A 19,603-nucleotide genomic window follows, 5' to 3' on the forward strand; every position below is an offset into this window, starting at 1 on the left:
GGCAGGCTGTCCGTAAGGATGAGACAGCAAAAACTGGTATTGCGGACGCTCCCTTTATGGGGATCTTACATGATTATTCATAGAGGTGGGAAGAGGTGTTACTAGTAAGCACGTTCTGGATGGTCTTCTGGGTGCACATGTGCAGCTGTACATGCGTGTTCATACATCACATGTCTCATTAGTATCTTAAATCTCCACCCAGAGGTGTGTTTTTTACTATTAAAATAATTTGATTTTACCTGAGGACAGGTAAAATCAAAGTGTGCATGCTCTCTACAGGGGAAATTCCCTACTGAAGATAGCTTTGTTTGAATGAGTGCGATTACAATGGAAATGCTGAAGCTTTCGTGTTGATTGTGCCGTCACCACAGTGCTGGTGCTGCATCCAGAGAACGTGGTCACTTTCTTGACTATCTATGCTGCCTCAACTCTGGGCCGCAGGTCCCTCATTTGTAAAATACATTTTTATTGTATGATTGCTGAGGTCCCTTCTAGGCCCAAAATTCTATGATTTCACATAGGCCTTTCAGTTATGTCCAAAAAAAAATTAAACAATAAAACACCCTTATTGGGGAAAAAAATTAGATGCTTGACTTACAACAGCTAATCCTTATAATCATTATTTACTATTTATTGAATCATTACTTACAATATCTAATCATTATTTACTATTCTTTATCATGAATAGTAAAAATATATTATCATTAGAAATGACTTGCATCTCAATTTTACAAGTCTCCCTCCTTTTACCATAAAACCTGCCTATTTTGAAGCTCCGTACTAGACAAGGGAGAATGGGTGGATGATAATCACCAGTCATTGTCAAATTCAAAAAGCATGTGACATTAGTTTTACAGTCTAATGAAACAAACCACCAAACAATAGACACACACACACACACAGAGAACAGTAAAGCAAATCCTCATGAAGAATGAGGAAATAAGGAGATAACAGCCCAGCCTAGAGCCTTGTACCTAATGAGTTCTAAATTCCTAAGTTCAGTTACCTAAGAAGAGAGCAAACCAGCCCTCTATCTGAATATATCTTCTATTATAAATTAATGCATTGAATTACCAGTCCTTTTTTACCAACCCTGAATTACCATCAGCTCCGTGTGAGTTTGGTTAGCACTATCCATGGGGTCCCTTTGGGAAGAGTGGTCCCAGAGGGACTACTGATAAAATTCAACTGAGGTTCTCAGTGGGCAGGCAGGCTAAAGCTCAAATCCTTTGTGGTCAAGATACAGGCACACTGTGAGGTCTGGTCCCAAACAATCTATTGGCTTCTCCCTCTTTTTGACATCCTAACTGTGGCACAAGGAATGTCCTCTTTAAATGAGTTTAAAAGGCAATTGAAATGAACATAAATCAAATGAAATGCTGTACTTACCTGGCAGGGGAGATACCGTGATTCTGAAGGTGGTTTTCCTAGAGTGAGGCTTATCTTACCTATTTTACTCCAGAAATGCTGACCCCTGTGATTTCCCCAAATGTAGGAAACTCAACTGCATAATTTATGGTAGTGGGAGACTGTATTTGTGCCCTCCCTGGCACAAAAAAAAAAAAAAAAAAAAAATGAAACACTACCATAAAACCTTGGTAACTTTTAAAATAAATCAACATTCTATCTCCCCAACTCAAGCTAAAAGGCTTTATTTCTTCCCTCAGGGACTACAAGGCCTTCATGGACTGGGAGAAGGGGGTGGGGGACCCATTTCCTTACTATGTCTACAGAGCTGCCTGTTCTGAGGTTGAAATTGACTGCCTGACAGGTGCTCACAAGGTAAGTCAAGTCTAACTTTCCTCTTGGCAAATCAAAACAACAAAAGTGTGTTGTATAGTAAATAGCCCAATTCCATTATGTAATTCTCTTATAACAAGAACAAGATTCTTTCAATTCCATGGGAGGGTCCAGAGATCTAGCCTTATCCTGAATTTCCACTTAAAAAGACAATATAGTAGTCAAAAATGAATTGCTGATGACAGTCTAAAATGTATTAAATTTTTTATTTCATTTAGACAACAAAATCACTTTCCAAGATTTCTCCCCAAAAAAAGCTTCTATTTATAAAGAAAAAACACATTTTCTAATCTGAAGGAATAACTAACTTAGTAAATAGTCTTGAGCAAACATTTTGAAAGCACATAGCAATGTGCTGTTTCTCCAAAGTCAATTATCCAAAAAGTATTACTGAAACAGATTTTGGGGGAAGAGAGGTATTAAAATAATTGTTATATTTTCTATTTAATTGAACAGCCAAGAAACCACCCATTGGAGACAGGGAATCATACTTAACCCAAAATTAACAACTTGCATTATAAAGGATGCAATTTTACCCAAGGGCCTTGGAATAAATCCCTAAAGATATGAAACTTATGAGGATCTTCCAGAATTTATGATGCTAGAAAAGTCAAAATGTGGTCTTTTCTGTGCCTTTCAGTTTACATTTACAGTTTAAGGTTCAATAATTTCAGTATCACTTTGATCCCTTAAAATAGTTTATTTCTTAAAGAGGCAAAACTTCTTTTAACTAAAGAGAAATCAGAGAAATTCAGTGACAGGCCTGTTGCAGCTGGCCATTTGTGGTTGGTGAACTAAATCATCCATCAACTCAGTGTTAGTGCACAGCGATCTCTTTCCACTGTCCAGCACTTACAGTGCAAAACACACCAGGTTTCAAGGTAGAAGTAAACTGAAGGCCCACTCTGAGGTGTGTCCAATCTCCCTCCCTATCCAGGTTGAGGATAGATGAAGGCTGGTCCCAATGCCCAGAGTAGGTTGTCCAAGAGGCCAAGGTTTGAGTCAAAAGAGAATTGCCAAGTCCAAAAGGCTAGATAGAAAGTAGGAGCCCAGGTATTGAGCCCAAACAGAGAATGATGATCTTGTCAGAACAAGCACTGGGAAATGGGGGGCAGAAGGGAAGCCCTGAGACACTCCGGAGATAGGCCACAGGCACTTAGGGGCTTTTAGTGGCTCCTTAATAACCTGCAGGCCCATGCCCAGTGCCAAAACAAGGGCCAGATTCATGTGATGCTTCTCAGAGAAGGAAGTAGATTAGCAAATCAAAGGTGGTCTCAACATTTGCCATGAATACCTTCCAAGATCTTGCAAATCCACAAACTCATACATGCCAGTATGGCTCTAGGATTTTCACAGTAAAATGGCAATAGTACCACCTGCCACAGATTATCATGAGGACTACATGAGCTCATAAATTATATTTCAACAACAAATTCAGGTTGAGAATCAGATGAACAACCAGGCACAACAATTATTTACCAAGTGACTCACTCAGACACACTAGCATGTCATGGACTTTGGAGTCACTTAAGAGGAGTCAAAACCATGAATGTACAAGATCTTCCAGGGTCATGGACAGTCCTGGAACTAAATTTGAAGAGTTCAGCAGGCATCTTAACAGCTCTAATGTTGACAGGGTTCAATGCAGTGTTAATTAGCCAGCAGGAGTTCTGGAAAAACTGGAGATCATTTGAGTATACCTGAAAATGATACTTTTAATTCAAATTTTTATGGTGAGGTAATTTTTATTTTGGGCAGAAAATCAGAACGGACATCATCATGGATGCATGTTGCAGCCTAAATCCGGCCATTGATATTGGGCAGGTAGGTGCTGGCCCATCTGGGCAGATGCCCCTTCCTGGGAGTCATTTCAGGGTAGGTAAAGGCCTTCTAAAAATGACACAATGTCACAAAGCTTGAAATTGTCCCCCTCCAGATTGAAGGTTCTTTTATTCAGGGAATGGGGCTTTATACCACTGAAGAACTGAAATATTCCCCAGAAGGTGTCCTGTACTCTCGGAGCCTAGATGAGTACAAAATTCCAACCATCACTGATGTCCCAGAGGAGTTCAATGTCTCCTTGCTGCCATCGTCACAAACCCCACTAACCATCTATTCATCTAAGGTAAGCATCCAAACCTACCACTGCACGGTGTCATGGATCCGGTAGCACATGGCAGATGAAAGCAGGTGGACAAAATAGTAAATCAATGTTAACTGTTATCAGGAACAAATCACTATAGACTGCTAGAATTTGGAGATGACTCACTCATGGCAATCGTGGGCCAAGAATTTTAATAATTTCCTCTTTCACTGAAAACTCTAAAACTCGCCAAAAAGCTTTGACTTCTTAATAGAATAACACTTTTACTTAAGACCCTGAAGACTATAATATTAAACAGGATTGGAGGCGCAATGTGACTGAAATCCTAGCAGTGGCAGCATGGACAGAACCCTGGACTGGGGTCGCAGAAGACCTGCGTTCCTGCCACAGCCCTATCCCCTCCCTGTGGTCTTAGGCAAATCACTCACCTCTGAGGGGCTCAGGGTCCTCACCATACCCAGCAATGCATCTAGAACAGTGGTTCTCAATTGGGAGTGGGGGAAGTGGGGGAGGTGATTTTGTACAAGGCAGCCCCCCACCCCACTACAAAGAATTATCTGGCATAAAATGTTAATAGCATCAGAAAGCAAAGACATCAACCCTTAATAATTGCTAAAGTAATGAAACTGCAAATTAAAATAAAGATCATTATTTGTTTGCCTTGCTCTATGCAGATTACGTGAAAACCACCCTCAGAGTAAAAACTTCATCTAGGGTTGAGATGTATTGTTAAAGTTTCTTGACTCCTCTTAAGACTTTAAAATCTTTCCTGGCCATGGTGGTGCACACCTATAGCTCCAGCTACTCAGGAGGCTGAAGCAGGGGATTGCTTGAGCCCAGGAATTCAAGACCAGCCTGGGTAATCAATAAATAAGATCTTTTGGGAGACTTCTTGCTAGTACCCGTCCTCCAAAAAAAAAAAAAAGTATCCAACTCCATCTGTAGAAATTTCATCATGTCCAAACTGGATCCCACTGTCAGCTGAGGAACACCAGGAACTTCCTCTAGACCTATAGTGATGAGGTCAGGGCAAACCTGAAAGGAAGGACAATCAATGGGGCCTTTGCATTCTCATTGAACTGGAAATCACTCTAAGGGGAAAAGGCAAAAGGGAGCTAAGAGCCCACAGAGAGCAGCTTTTAAGCCACCAAGAGTAACACAGGGCAGAAAGGACCCTTGAGTCCTTGTAGTTGCAGACAGCCACTCACAAGCAGACATTCAGGAAAATCATGGGTTTGCAGGTCCCACATGGAGGGTACTATGTAGAAACAACAGAGAGCTACCAGGTACCGGGAGATGTGCTAGGTGCTTTTGCGTTTCCTGATCCTTGCAACACCCAATAAAGTTGGCATCACTGCCCACACTTCACTGACAAAGGAACAGAGGAGATTATCTCACTTACCCAGAGAAACACGGGGAGTAAGGGCCAGGATTCAGACTCAGTCTCACTAACTTAAGGGTCACAAATTGGTGGTCTACTGGCTAAATCTAGCCTGAAGATGTACTTTTCTTTGGCCTACACAGTGTTTTTACAAGTCAGGGAATTTTACATTAAAATACAGATATCTAAATTCTCTTGAGAAAATGGATGATCTGGTAATTTTGGCTGCATTCTTGGAAAGGCAACAACTGACTACAACCAAAGAACAGCTGCCCTTATAGACAGGACATGGGGGTGCTCTTCCTCACTTTACTTTCCACTGCTCCTTATTGTCCTTCATCTGCCTGCATCACTCATTGACAATACCTGCCTGTTCCTTGCAGATGATGGGTTTACAACCTTTCATCTGGTATCAAAGTCTGTACTCTTTCTTCTAGAGTACCCTGCCTATCCTGACCCTGGAGTTAAAAAAGGCATTTTTCTCTCTGCTGATAAAGCTGGCTAGTTCAATCCATTGAATGTGTTTTACTAAATAGGGTACTTTCCCATTACCACGCAAAGACACTCATACACACACACATACACACATACATACCTTTCCTAGGGAACAAAATTTAACCCAGATGGGATTCAAGATCTGGGAAAGTCAGATTATGCTGGAACTTTTTTTCTTTGTCTTTGCTTTTTTTTTTTTTTTTTTTTTTTTGAGATGTAATCTTTCTCTGTCACCCAACTGGAGTGCAATGGCATGATCTTGGCTCACTGCAACCTCCAACTCCCGGGTTCAAGCAATTCTTCTGCCTCAGCCTCCCAAATAGCTAGGACTACAGGCGTGCGCCACCACGCCCAGCTAATTTTTGTATTTTTAGTAGAGACGGGGTTTTGCCATTTTGGGCAGGATGGTCTTGATCTCTTGACCTCATGATCCATCCGCCTCGGCCTCCCAAAGTGCTAGGATTACAGGCGTGAGCCACCAAGCCCAGCCTATGCTGAGATTTTTAAGACTACTCAAGCTTCTGATTCAGTCAGTAAGTCAGCCAACAAACATTTACTGAGAAGATTTTGTGTACAAAACACTGTGCAGGGGTTGGGGACACAATGGTGAACAAGACCTGGCCCCTACCCTCTAGAAACTTGTAGTGTAGTATGGAAGTTTCTCAAACCAATGTGCCTTCTTACAGGGCCTCGGGGAGTCTGGGATGTTCCTGGGGTCATCTGTGTTCTTTGCCATTGCTGACGCTGTGGCCGCAGTGCGAAGAGAAAGAGACATAGCTGAGGACTTCACGGTGCAGAGCCCAGCAACGCCAGAATGGGTTCGAATGGCCTGTGCAGATCGATCCACAGAAATGGTAGGAAATTGTTTATTTTCCTAAAAGGTGATTTGTCTATTTCCTGCTTCTTAGACCTCCTGGGTAAATGTATAACCTAATCTGTGTCTAGCTAATCAAATTATGAAATGAAAAAGGCAAATCACACAAATACACCTTGTATACATGTAGTAATTTTAACTTTTAAAAAAGTATTTCCCAAGGGTTAATTTGATCATCTTAGCAACCCTGAAGTAGGATAATTTATTAATATCATGCTGCAGCCAGGCACGGTGGCTCACGCAAGTAATCCCAGCACTTTGGGAGGCCAAGGTGGGCGAATCACGAGGTCAGGAGACCGAGACCACCTGGCTAACTCGGTGAAACCCCGTCTCTACTAAAAATACAAAAAATTAGCCAGGCGTGGTGGCACGCGCCTGTAGCCCCAGCTACTCAGGAGGCTGAGGTAGGAGAATCGCTTGAACCCAGGAGGCAGAGATTGCAGTGAGCCAAGATCACGCCACTGCACTCCAGCCTGGTGAAGAGTGAGACTCCGTCTCAAAAAAATAAAAAATTAAAATAAAAAGTATATATATTAAAAATGCTGCAAAAACTAATAGCTAAATGGAAAGCAACTGACTGATTTCTCCAAACAGTGGTAAGTATTCCCTCCCTCTATCCTACCAACTCCATCCTGCCCTTCAACAAAAACAAACACACACACACAGAAATCCATGTGTCATACAGCCATATTTGATAATGTCACTTTCTGTGTTCCCTATACAGACAGTATACACAGACTGCCTGTCATTTAGAAGTAGGGTGATCCCATTGCGAGCTACTGCCTTTCTCCTTCACTCTGTTTCATACCAATGCCTCCCAGCCTGGGAGAGGGAGGCCTAGGGAGTTATCCATGGGGATACACACATGGCAAATCCCACCTGCTGGAGGTTACAGATAAGCAACTTTCCAGAGGTCATTGAGCCTCGCCTTTGCCAATTTCCTAAGCATCCTAATTTAAGTAATACCAGGTAGCATTACGTGACTGAGCACCAAACTAAACATTTTACGCATATTAGTCATTACAGCAACTCTATCAGGTAACTACTGGTATTTTCTTCATTTTACTATTGAAGAAATAGGTGCAATAACTTTCCCAAGATCACACACCTAGCATTTGGGGGCTAAGATTCAAACCCAGGCTGCCTGGCTTCACTATAATATATGGCCTCTCAGAGAGAAAAGAGTTGATTCTCTACTTCTTAAAAGGAAATTTCTATTTTCAAATCCATATTAAAAGAAGCCCAAATACTTAACTGACCTCTTCAAAATAACCAACCATAGAGTGAAAAGATCTTATAGAAATATTACTTAAAAGGAAGTGTCATAATTATTAATTTCCTTCCCCTACATAACCTATTCCTATTTCCATCTTCAAATCTAACTCAACAATATTTCTTATACTCCAATAATACCAGTCACCCTGTAATTTCCCTCCAAGTCTTCTCCCAGTCTATGGATCTGACCCTCATCTGATTCCATTGTCTACAGCAATGATTACAATCACCTGCCTCTGGCCAGATGCCCTCCTCAGATGGGCAGGGCCGGGAAACCAGCACCCTCCACCCACTCCAGGAACTCCTCTGTGCGGATCTTGGCCTAGAGGTCAGTCATCTGTCCGTTCCTGACTCTGCTGGTGACGTGATCACTGTGGAATGGTGTCATCTCATACCCCAAAAGCATAAGCACTTCTGACCTTTAAAAAATGTTCTTATTCACATTTTGCAATAATAAATACCCTCTTCTGGAATGGGGCAGATTAAGAAAACTAAAAAACAGAAAAAACAAAAATACACTTCTAATCTTCCTTTCTTGCCTGAGGTTAATGTTTTCAGTCTTCCAATGGTCTGGCTCCTAGAAAATTAATTCCTTCATGTCTAAGATTTCAGGCTGTTTTGAATAGTCCAGTTGTCTGGCAAAGTAGCTCTGTCACATACAATGGTAAGAAGTGAAACACTTTGATTTCATTTTCCATTTGGGACTTAGCTTCTTAGCTACCTGGTCCATATGATGAAACCATATTTTCTCTCAAGTCTGATGGTTCCTTGATAAGACTAACATATCTTTGCAGATATAAATCATCTACTAATTTGTGCCCATCAATCAAATGCTCAATGTTAGAATAACCTAGCATTTTCTAAAATACTCGTAGATACATGGTTTATAAATATCACTTCATGTTATAACCTATGTTTGCTATTTTAGGCCTCCTTTTAATAACATACATTGCATTCGTCTTTGTAAAAGTAACATATGTCCGTTACAGAAAAATTAGAAAATGCTGAAAAGAATAAGGTGAAGTTAAAATCAGCCATAATCCCACCAACCAGAACTAACTATAACCATGTTTTGGAGTGTGAGCATGCATGTGTGTGTGTGTGTGTACATTTTTAACTATCCTTTAATTTATATATGTTTATATGTACAATATATCTTATTTGTAAACTCATTTAATAAAATCAGGATATCCCTGACGTAAGTCTTGAAAAGATTTGAACAGTATAATTGGGAATGACTCTGCTGAGCCTCAGTCACAGAAAAATCTGGATTGGGAATTTCATGGGAAAAGCATCCCATGAAGCATCACTCAAAAAATAGTTGCTTAAACACAAAAAGAGAATACCTGGCCAAACTCGTTTATCCTACAACTCTTAATCTTTGTCTATAGCTACTGGAATAAATTTGAGGGGTGAGGGCAGGACAGAATGTTTAACTTTTCAATAATAAGCTCCTTGTTATTAAGGCTACTTAGACCATATGGAGAATGATCATTTATGCTTTTTTTTTTTCTTTTGGAGACGGGGTCTTGCTCTGTTGCCCAGGCTGGAGTGCAGTGTTGCAATCTCAGCTCACTGCACCCTCTACCTCCCAGGTTCAAGTGATTCTCCTGCCTCAGCCTCCCAAGTAGCTAGGATTACAGGGGTGTACCACCATGCCCAGCTAATTTTGGTATTTTTAGTAGAGATGGGGTTTCACCATGTTGGCCAGGCTGGCCTGGAACTCCTGTCCTCAGATGATCCGCCCACCTCAGCCTTCCACAGTGCTGGGATTACAGGCGTGAGCCACCGTGCCTGGCCATAATCATTTATCCTTCATACTTATAATGACCTACAATATTCCTAACCATTGCACTGACCTCACATGTATTTGAAACAATGAAAAGAAAGCCCTCTCCAAATACATGAGAAGACTTCAGTTAGTTTGTTTGAGCCTCCAGACCCTGTCTCCTCAACTGTTCACCAACAGAGAGAAGGGGCTGGTTAGAGGCCAGCCTTGATTGGGACCTCCCAAGGAGTGCAGAGAGGAGGAAGTCCTGGGTCTTAGTTTAACAGAGGCCAAGAAACACACAAAATTTAGATTCTTCTACTATTACCTGTTGCAGGAAATGGCAATACTCATCTATCCATACAGAAACATAAACAAGAAACCCAGGAGCCATCCTGGCATTTCTCTCCCTCATACTCAGTAGCTAGTCCTTCACCGTGTCCTGTTCATTTTCACCCCCAACAATTTCTTGACCCAGTCCATTTTCTCCATCCTTAACCACTATATTATTCATGCATCCCACAAACAGATGTTGAGCATCTAATGTGTGCCAGGCATTGTTCTACAGAACAATTCTGGGGCTACAGTAGTGAATGAAACAGAGACCCCCTACCTTGGTGGAGTTTAGTTTCTGGTGACCCTGAAGCTACCTACCATCTCTCCACCCTGGATCAAAGCTGCCTCCTGGCTGATCTCTCTACACCCCCTGCAGCCAGAAGCTTGTGGTGTGGCAAAGCAGACCATGCCACACCAGCACACACATTGGCAAAAAACTTCCCTTTGCTCATAGGAGACAGAAAACTTCTTAACTTGCCTTCCTGAGCCTACAAACCTTCAGAGTCCAGCATGGCCAACCCCACCCACCTCTCCAGCCACCCATGACCCCACCCAGCCACACTTGTCTTCTTCTGTCATTCCTCATGTTAAGGACAGAGACGCTCACTCCTGCTTTAGGGCCTCTGCCATGCTCTTCCTTCTCCTTGGAACCATCTTCTTCTGTTCAACTTGTTAACTCCTACTCAGCTTTAATCAAATTCAACAAATTCATTTGATCCCTTCCTTTCTGCATAGTTTGAGGTCCCAGGAATATAAGGTCCCTGCTCTCGAGGCATTTATAGTCTAGCAGGGAAGGAAGACAGTGACTGTGAATTATAAGTGCTTGGCTGACCCTGGGGTATACTACTACATCCCACAGAATAAAACCTTTCTGACTTAGCCTCGCTCTTTTCTTGAAGTCAGAGGGGTCATAGATGGGATCCCACTTTGGTTACTCGTCATGCAATTGTTCATTCATCTAACATATTTATTGAGTACCTTCCATGTGCCAGGCACTGCTGGGGAACTAAAAAAATAGTGGTGAGCAAGGCAATCTCTGCCGGCATAGAGCTTACATTCTGTGGGGGAAGCCAGACAGTAAGCAAGTAAACAAACGCACAATATAATTGCAAGCAGTATTGAATACTGTGAAGGAAAATTGAAGAGAAGGGAGCTAGAATGTGGTGGAGAGATTATTTGATTATAGTTTCTTGGGGAAGTCCCTCTGAGAGTGTTCACATTTGAGCCAAAGCCTGAATGAAGCAAGGGACCAAGTATAAAGCTGGCAATGATACAGTCCAGGCCAAGAACAGCTCATGCAAAGGCCCTGCAGCAGCTTCAGAAGAATCAAAGCCGCTTGGGACTAAGCAGCCCTCAAAAGTGGCCCTTTTGTGTCTGATTTGCCCCTCTGGTAGAAAAGTGTCTGATTTGCCTCTCTGGTAGAAAAATCTTACAATTGTTGTTCTCCATGGCTGAGAGATAAAATAGAATTTGTGGCCACACCATTTATTTTCACATCAGCGAGTGAAACCTGGATAGTCCTTCTTCCAATCAGCAACTTTCCTAGTCTTTATCATATGCTTTATCACACTTCAGGTCTACTTCTTTAGATCTTTAGTGACTATAATTAATTCATCCCCTTAGAAGCCACAGCAGGCCTCCTGAAGTTCTTATAGCCTGGCTGCTCACACAGACCAATTTCTAAAGCATCTTAGAACAAATCTGACCCCATATCAGAATTTACTCTTTTTTTTTTTTGAGACAGAGTCTCTGTTGCCCAGGCTGGAGTGCAGTGGTGCAGTCTCGGCTCACTGCAGCCTCCGCCTCCAGGATTCAAGCGATTCTCCTGCGTCAGCCTCCTGAGTAGCTGGGATTACAGGTGCACGCCACCATGCCCGGCTAATCTTTGTATTTTTAGTAGAGACAGGGTTTCACCATGTTGGTTATGTCTCAAACTCTTGACTTCATGATCCACCTGCCTCGGCTTCCCAAAGTGCTGAGATTACAGGCATGAACCACCGTGCCAGCCAGAATTTACATTTTTAATACATTTGATCAAATTAAACATGGTTTTTAATTGAAATATATAATGATTCACACTGGTACACAATGCTGTACTATGCAAATGTGTATATAGAAAGAGAGGAAGAATAAGAAACGTATATATTAACAGTCTTTGCATTGGGCCTTTGAATGCCCTTGTCAAAACACAATTTGTTCTAATGAATAAGAAGGTCAGGGAGTCAGAATGTCTGTATACTAGAGCATGAGTATGAAAAGTTCAAGACCTCCTCTTTTAATAACCTCCTTATAGCCATAAGGTAAATAACAGCCCAACTAGATCTATTTCTTAAACAGAAATGATGGTAGAACACTCAGTACTTTTCCCTCGGAATTAAATAAAATAATGCATGTAAAAATACTGTGTAAATATGAGTCACTCTGTAAATATTAGTGTTAAGGTCATCACCAAAAACCCATAAACTGTTAATGACCTTCTTCAAAATATGCCTCTCCCAAAAGGCTTGAAAAGTGTTTCCACATTAAATCAAGTTGACCTGCTGAGGCCAGAATAAACAACAACTCTTCTAACTAGCAGCCTCATTTTCATGGGTAAATTAGCTTCAAAAAAGGCAGGCATTGGTAAGAAGCCTAAGGCATGTTTGTTACCAAAAAAATCATACTGTATGAATGAGCATTTACTATGTCAAAAGGTTTTTTTTTTTTTTTTAACATGTTTGGGTTTGTTTAACCTTAATCACAGCCTAATGCTGGCTGCCATTTTTGCATGGCTGTTTCTCAGGTGGTTAATTTCTGGTGAGGACAGTGTTGCTGGTGATGGTTTCTACTCTGAGCCCAGCAGGTCAGTCCGGCTCAACTAGGCGTGGCCAGAAACATCATCTCTATGTAATTTCCTTTTCGGTGATGGGAGAAAGAAAAATATGTATTTCCTGGAAAATGTGTTTTGTACAGTCACCTTAAATTCCACAAGGGGAAAAAAGTAAACTTCCTTTAAAGATATACATATTTAACACTTTCATATGAGGACTTCTCCTTAGAAACAGTGATTTCATTTAAAAAAAAAAAATATTTAGGATTCAGAGACATGAAGGGTTCCATACCCTCAAAAATTAGAAAAATACTGCCTTGGAGAATGTGGAATAGGCAGACATTTTTTAAAAATCATGTTATCTTAATATCACCAACAGCAAAACGTATTTATTGAGTAATCACCAAATGTGGTCTATGTGGGCTGCCATAGTGGGAGGCCATGTAGAGCCAATTAACAGCTTCAGTTTCCATCTCCTGGAAGTTAAAATCAGACACCTCAGCTTGGAAACAGGTTTATAAGCAGGTTTCAGCTTACCCCACTTCTGAAGGGGCAGCCTGGAACACGCTGACTCATAAGAAATCCTTGCAATCATAAAAAATGGCTCATGTCCTGCCTTAGGCTGACGCATGATCTTATCGTACCCTAGTGGGAAAAGTCCTTCATTCTTAGATCAGTCCTCAATTCCAAATGGCCATGCCTGTCCTTCATAGAATCTCCTATTCTATGAGATTGACCAATGGCTAGTTTCTAACGGCCTTCACCTTCTTCCTACGCCGCAAACCCTAATACAGTCTCCATCCACAGACTCCCCTCCTTCACAGCACTGCGTCTCTCACATCCCCACGTCTCATTTTCCCTCCCTGCTTCTTTTGCATTTCTAGATGCCCAGACTCAGTGAGAACTGGCAGCATTAAAAGCGCCACCTGTTTAGTTCAGTATCTGGAGCCCTTCCTCCCTGCTGAAGGAGGAGAGGCACGTGAACATTTTGCATGCTGCCAGACGCCTGGTTTACCCACTCCTCTCAGGCAGTTCACTCCCAAACACTAGCCGTTCAAGATGAAGCCTGCTCAACCCCATACTCTATACACAGCCCTGGATTTCTCTGAGCTGGGGGAGACATCTACCAGCCCTACAAGACTGTATTCTATTTCTTGGGGCTCATATACCACAACATGTGAAAACATGAAATCTCCAGCCTGTTCAGCTATAATCTCAGCTACAGATAATTGGCAGGGCCTTAGACCAGCACGGACATGCTTCAGTCACCTGGATTCCTTGAGATGGAACACAGAGCAGACTGCACGGCTCAGGACAGACTGAGAGTAGAGTCTCCCATGGTGTCTTCCTCAGAATGCTCAACCTATTGACCTGTTCCCATGACACACACACACATACATGCATGCATGTATGCACACAGACACACATGCACGCACACACTCAGACAGGCATGTAGTCATTCTTAACCACATTCTTCTAGCCTCTCATGCTGTCTTGGAAGAGGTTTTATTGGCTGTGAAACTGGTTCCACATTGAATAGGTTTGTCCCAGGATGCAGGAACTGAATCATTTCCCTGAAATGCTTGGTGACATTTCACAGAGTAGCCATTCTTACTCCTGAGGGGAGAGTCTCTGATACTGTTATTGAATGTATATTTTTGTATCTAAAAACTCTCCTATGTGATCTCTTCCTCCTTAGGTTTGTAGGAGCAGAGGAAAGGGAGAGATAGGGAGAACACCTAAAAGGGAAGAGGCAAAAGCTGGAGGCATTCCTCAGTTTAAGGGAGGAAATAAGAGATGCAGAATATAAAACAGGAGAAAAGAGAGCCATCTCATCCTGCCAAGGAGAAGAGTTACAATGAACTATTTTAGCTTAGTGCTTGAGACAGGCCCTGAGTAGAGTGAATCTGGGTTTCAATTCCAGCTCTACTTTTTTTTTGTGATGGAGTCTTGCTCTGTCACCCAGGCTGGAGTGCAGTGGCACAATCTCGGCTCACTGCAACCAGCGCCTCCCAGGTTAAAGTGATCCTCCCACCTCAGCCTCCCGAGTAGCTGGGACTACAGGTGCACACCACCATACCCAGCTAGTTTTTGTATTTTTTGTAGAGACAAGGTTTCACCATGTTGCCCAGGCTGGTGTCAAACTCCTGAGCTCAAGCGATCTGCCCACCTCAGCCTCCCAAAGTGCAGGGATTACAGGCATGAGGCACAGGACCCAGCCCCAGCTCTACCTCTGATGCTTTATTTAAGTTCTCTGATCACTCAGTTTTCTTATCTATAAAATGAGGGAGAGGTGGGGTAGTGGAGAGAATAACTCTAGTTACTTTACAGGATTGTTGTGAGAATTGAATAAGATAATACATAAAGCAGTTGGCAGTTGTTGCACATGGTAAATGGTCAATACATATTGATGATGATGATGGTGAAGATGATTGAGTCAGGGATCCCTAAGACCACCCTTAGGTTTAAAGATTCGCTAGAAGTGGCCAGGCACAGAGGCTCTTGCCTGTAACCCCAGCACTTTGGAAGGCTGAGGCAGGAGGATCACTTGAGATCAGAAGTTCAAGATCAGCCTGGGCAACACAGCGAGACAGATAATTGGCAGGGCCTTAGACCAGCACGGACATGCTTCAGTCACCTGGATTCCTTGAGATGGAACATAGATCAGACTGCACGGCTCAGGACAGACTGAGAGTAGAGTTTCCCATGGTGTCTTCCTCAGAATGCTCAACCTATTGACCTGTTCCCATGACACACACACACATACATGCATGCATGTATGCACACAGACACACATGCACGCACACACTCAAGACAGGCATGTAGTCATTCTTAACCACATTCTTCTAGCCTCTCATGCTGTCTTGGAAGAGGTTTTATTGGCTGTGAAACTGGTTCCACATTGAATACGTTTGTCCCAGGATGCAGGAACTGAATTATTTCCCTGCAATGCTTGATGACATTTCACAGAGTAGCCATTCTTACTCCTAAAGAGAGAGTCTCTGATACTGTTATTGAATGTATATTTGTGTCTCTACCAAAACCCACAAAAATTAGCCAGGCATGGTAGCGCATGCCTATAGTCCCAGCTACTCAGGAGGCTAAGGTTGGAGGATCGCCTGAGCCCAGGAATTTGAGGCTGCAGTGAGCTTGATTGTGCCACTGCACTCCAGCCTGGGTGATACAGCAGGACCCTGTCTTTAAAAAAAAAAAAAAAAAGAGAGAGAAAGAGAGACTAAAAATTCCATAACTTTAGCAGAATAGTAGACTCAAATCTGCCACAGCTAAACTGAGGAATTTTGCCCTGTGTCCAGCCCAGACCTTGCAGAACAGGCTCATTCTAAAGAAGAGAGCCAAGAAGCTCCCACAGGGACAGCTAAGAAGAGAATAGGGAAGGCCCTTTGGGAAGGCAAACCCTTCGTTTACATTTCAATACAGAGGGCAAAAAGTAAGAATAGAATTTAGGAAAATGTCCTGAATGGTAGAAGGTGGGTGAATTATTTGGCTTCTTTTTGTATTTTTGTGAAATAAATACATATTAGGAGGGGGGAGAAAGCTTTTTGGAACCTTCATAGCTTTCCATCATTGGGGAAAAGCTTGCTTTGCTTTTTAACACATTTGTAACTAAAAGCCAACACTTCAAACAAAAATGTAGCAGGGGAGAGGAGAGATGTGTGTTCTGCTTTGGGCTTGAACCTAAGGGGAAGAATTCCCCAAAGTGGAGACAGGCATTGAGGACCACGAAAAAGGATGAATAATTCTCGGAGCTTGTAGCCCAAGAGAGTGAAAAGAGGCTTGGGTTTGACCAGCAAGAACACAATATCACACAAACCATTTGACTAAAGGTGCACACAGGGCTGTTATCATATCGCTGTAAAGAAGTCCAGGTGTGTGGGCTCCAGTGTACTGCCAGCCTAGCCACATCCCTACTCCCAAATGAATTCATGGGATGTGTAATTCTCTTTGGGATTCATATCTGGGAAGCAAAGAAGATAGGTAACTCACCGAAATGCCCTCTTACTAAGCCAGGCGCAGTGGCTCATGCCTGTAATCCCAGCATTTTGGGAGGCCAAGGCAGGTGGATCACTTGAGGCCAGGAGTTCCAGACCAACCTGGCCTACATGGTGAAACCCTGTATCTACTAAATACAAAAATGAGCCAGGCGTGGAGGCACACACCTGTAATCCCAGCTACTCAGGAGACTGAGGCACGAGAATCACTTGAACCTGGGAAGAGGAGGTTGCAGTGAGCTGAGATCACACCACTGCGCTCCAGCCTGGGTGACAGAGCAAGACTCCGTCTCCAAAAAAAAAAAAAAAAAAAAAAAATCTGAAGTGCCCTCTTATTTAGCAACATTAGGTAAAACAGAGAGGACAACACAAACCCACCTTCTTTTCACAGTTGTCGATTGAAGGGAATGACACAGTCCCATGCCCCAGGAGCCAGGAACATCCAGCCTCCTCTCATCCAAAAAATGTTTTAAACCCAAAGACTTGATGTAATGCTCCTGTTGAAATAAATAGTGTTATGGTATATTAAGTGTTTAATTTGCTTTCTTTCTTAGATCCCAGGAGATGACCCTGAGACATTTAAACCTTGGTCTATCCCTATAGCATAACACTGCTATCATTCCCTAAAAGGTAAGATCAATAAGCTAAAAGATAATTATTCAATGTGGGGGGAAAAAAATCAGCCAATCCAGGCTTTCAAACTTCATTCTATAGAAATCAAGAATTGCACAAGTGCTTAAATCATGCTTCATTTTAAAGTCAATATATCTTATCCAATATTTAAGTCCTTTAACACTAAATATGCATGGTTCTGGGAACTGACAAAGGAAGGCCAGGGTGTTTTAACCAACATGATAGTTTTTTAAATTTTAAAATAAAATATGAAAATACACTGGATTAAAATATTTTAAAAGCCTACTCCCTGATTCTTTTAAGAATCACAACTGGAATGCAAAAAAACACTGAAATCCCCTGATTACTCCATTTATAATTAACTAGCACTATTTGGAAGAGTTATCTCTTTGTATTCATTGAGTTCAACTGCTACAATTTTGTGCTGCTGCTTAACACTACACACAGAGCACTGAAGGCTTTGGAGAGTGGCCACAGAAACTCCTTGGGAAATACATGCTGATAAGAAAAAACATGGTTTTTTTTGTTACAAAATTAAACTTCTACTTTCTGCACACTTACTGGGCAATAACTGAAAACACTGGGGAAGAGAGAGAACTATGGCATAAACTCAGATAAAAATAAAATAAAATTTTTTCATTAAAATCTAATTTTCCAATGTAATTGTTTAAAAACACCCACAAGTATTAACACATATAATATACATTTAATTCCATTGTGCTTTGTCATATGAGAACAACTTGTATTGATGTTTTTACTAAATCAGACTAAATGACCGATGAGAATTTGCTTCTCCTTTACAACACAAATCAAAATGAGCAACACTTAAAATTACATCTTACATTATTGTAAGATAGTCATTTTCAAACATTCACCAACAAGCCAGGCATGGTGGCTCATGCCTGTAATCCCAGCACTTTGGGAGGCCAAGGCAGGTGGATGGCTTGAGTTCAGGAGTTCAAGACCAGCCTGGGCAACATGGTGAAACCCCGTCTGTACACCACCTGGCATGGTGACACATGCCAGTAGTCCCAGCTACTTGGAGGCTTGGAGGCTGAGGTAGGAGGATTGCTTGAGTCCAGAAGATGGAGGTTGCAGTGAGCCAAAATTGTGCCACTGGACTCCAGCCTGGGCAACGGAGTGAAAGCCTATCTCAGAAACACACACACACAAATGTAGGGCAGAATTATCTAAGCTCTTTAATTATTCTCTCTTTCTATCCTTCTTTCTCTTTCCAAGTATTAAAGTTAAATGTGAACATGATGGCAAATCCACTCTAATTCTTATGTACAACAAGGCATATAAAATACATGGCATCGTGCCTGACACATAGTACTCAATATAGTTACACACACACATTCAGATAAAATGCCAAATTTTAACTAACTAGACACCACCAGTGAATGAATGGGATTGTCAAGTTTTTGTACAGACTTTTTTTTTGGGTGGGGGGTGGGACATGGTCTCGCTCTGTCACCCAGGCTAGAGTGCAGTAGTCCAATCTCGGCTCACTGCAACCTCCGCCTCCCAGGTTCAAGCAATTCTCGTGTCTCAGCCTCCCAAGTAGCTGGGACTACAGGCACGTGCCACCACACCCAGCTTATTTTTTTGTAGAGACAGAGAATTGCCATGTTGGCCAGCCTGGTCTCAAACTCCTGACCTCAAGTAATTGGACCGCCTCGGCCTCCCAAAGTGCTAGGATTACAGGTGTGAGTCACTGTGCCCAGTCTGTACAGAAGTTAAAATAAAGACCATCCTCTGCTATGCATGGTGGCTTATGCCTGTAATCCCAGAACTTCAGGAGGCCAGAATGGGAGGATCACTTGAGCCCAGGAGTTCAAGACCAGCCTGGGTGACATAGCAAGACGCTGTCTCTATTTTTTTTTAATTAAAATTAAAAAGTAAAGAATTTTTTAAAAGACCATCCTCAAATTGCAAGACAAATTTAAAAAACAAAAAAAAACCTCTTGTCATTTTACCACTTATAATTAATTCTGTGTGTCAGAATGTTATCCGTGCCATGAATCAACACAAGATGCAGATATAAATTGCATTCTGAGTCTGTAATTGTCATCCTTTACCTGCAATTTCAAATTTTTACATTCTTCAAAGTAACAT

General features: G+C 42.0%; 1 protein-coding gene and 1 non-coding gene across 2 annotated transcripts in view; both read left to right on the top strand.

Moving 5' to 3' along the window:
* The window catches only part of LOC117979316 (aldehyde oxidase 2-like), a 127,881-nt gene that overhangs the window by 103,573 nt on the left and 4,705 nt on the right, over nucleotides 1–19,603 (top strand). Inside the window, 5 exon segments of the mRNA XM_063595089.1 lie at nucleotides 1,668–1,782; nucleotides 3,559–3,624; nucleotides 3,737–3,925; nucleotides 6,467–6,634; nucleotides 17,407–17,482. Coding sequence (XP_063451159.1) covers nucleotides 1,668–1,782; nucleotides 3,559–3,624; nucleotides 3,737–3,925; nucleotides 6,467–6,634; nucleotides 17,407–17,460 — 592 coding nt within the window. The 3' untranslated portion in view covers nucleotides 17,461–17,482.
* LOC112439187 (U1 spliceosomal RNA) lies at nucleotides 1,382–1,548 on the top strand. The gene has a single exon (XR_003027485.1). It is a non-coding gene; the product is annotated as a U1 spliceosomal RNA (small nuclear RNA).

This window comes from Pan paniscus, chromosome 13 (genome assembly GCF_029289425.2).
Source record: "Pan paniscus chromosome 13, NHGRI_mPanPan1-v2.0_pri, whole genome shotgun sequence".
In the NCBI taxonomy this organism is placed as follows: Eukaryota; Metazoa; Chordata; class Mammalia; order Primates; family Hominidae; genus Pan; species Pan paniscus.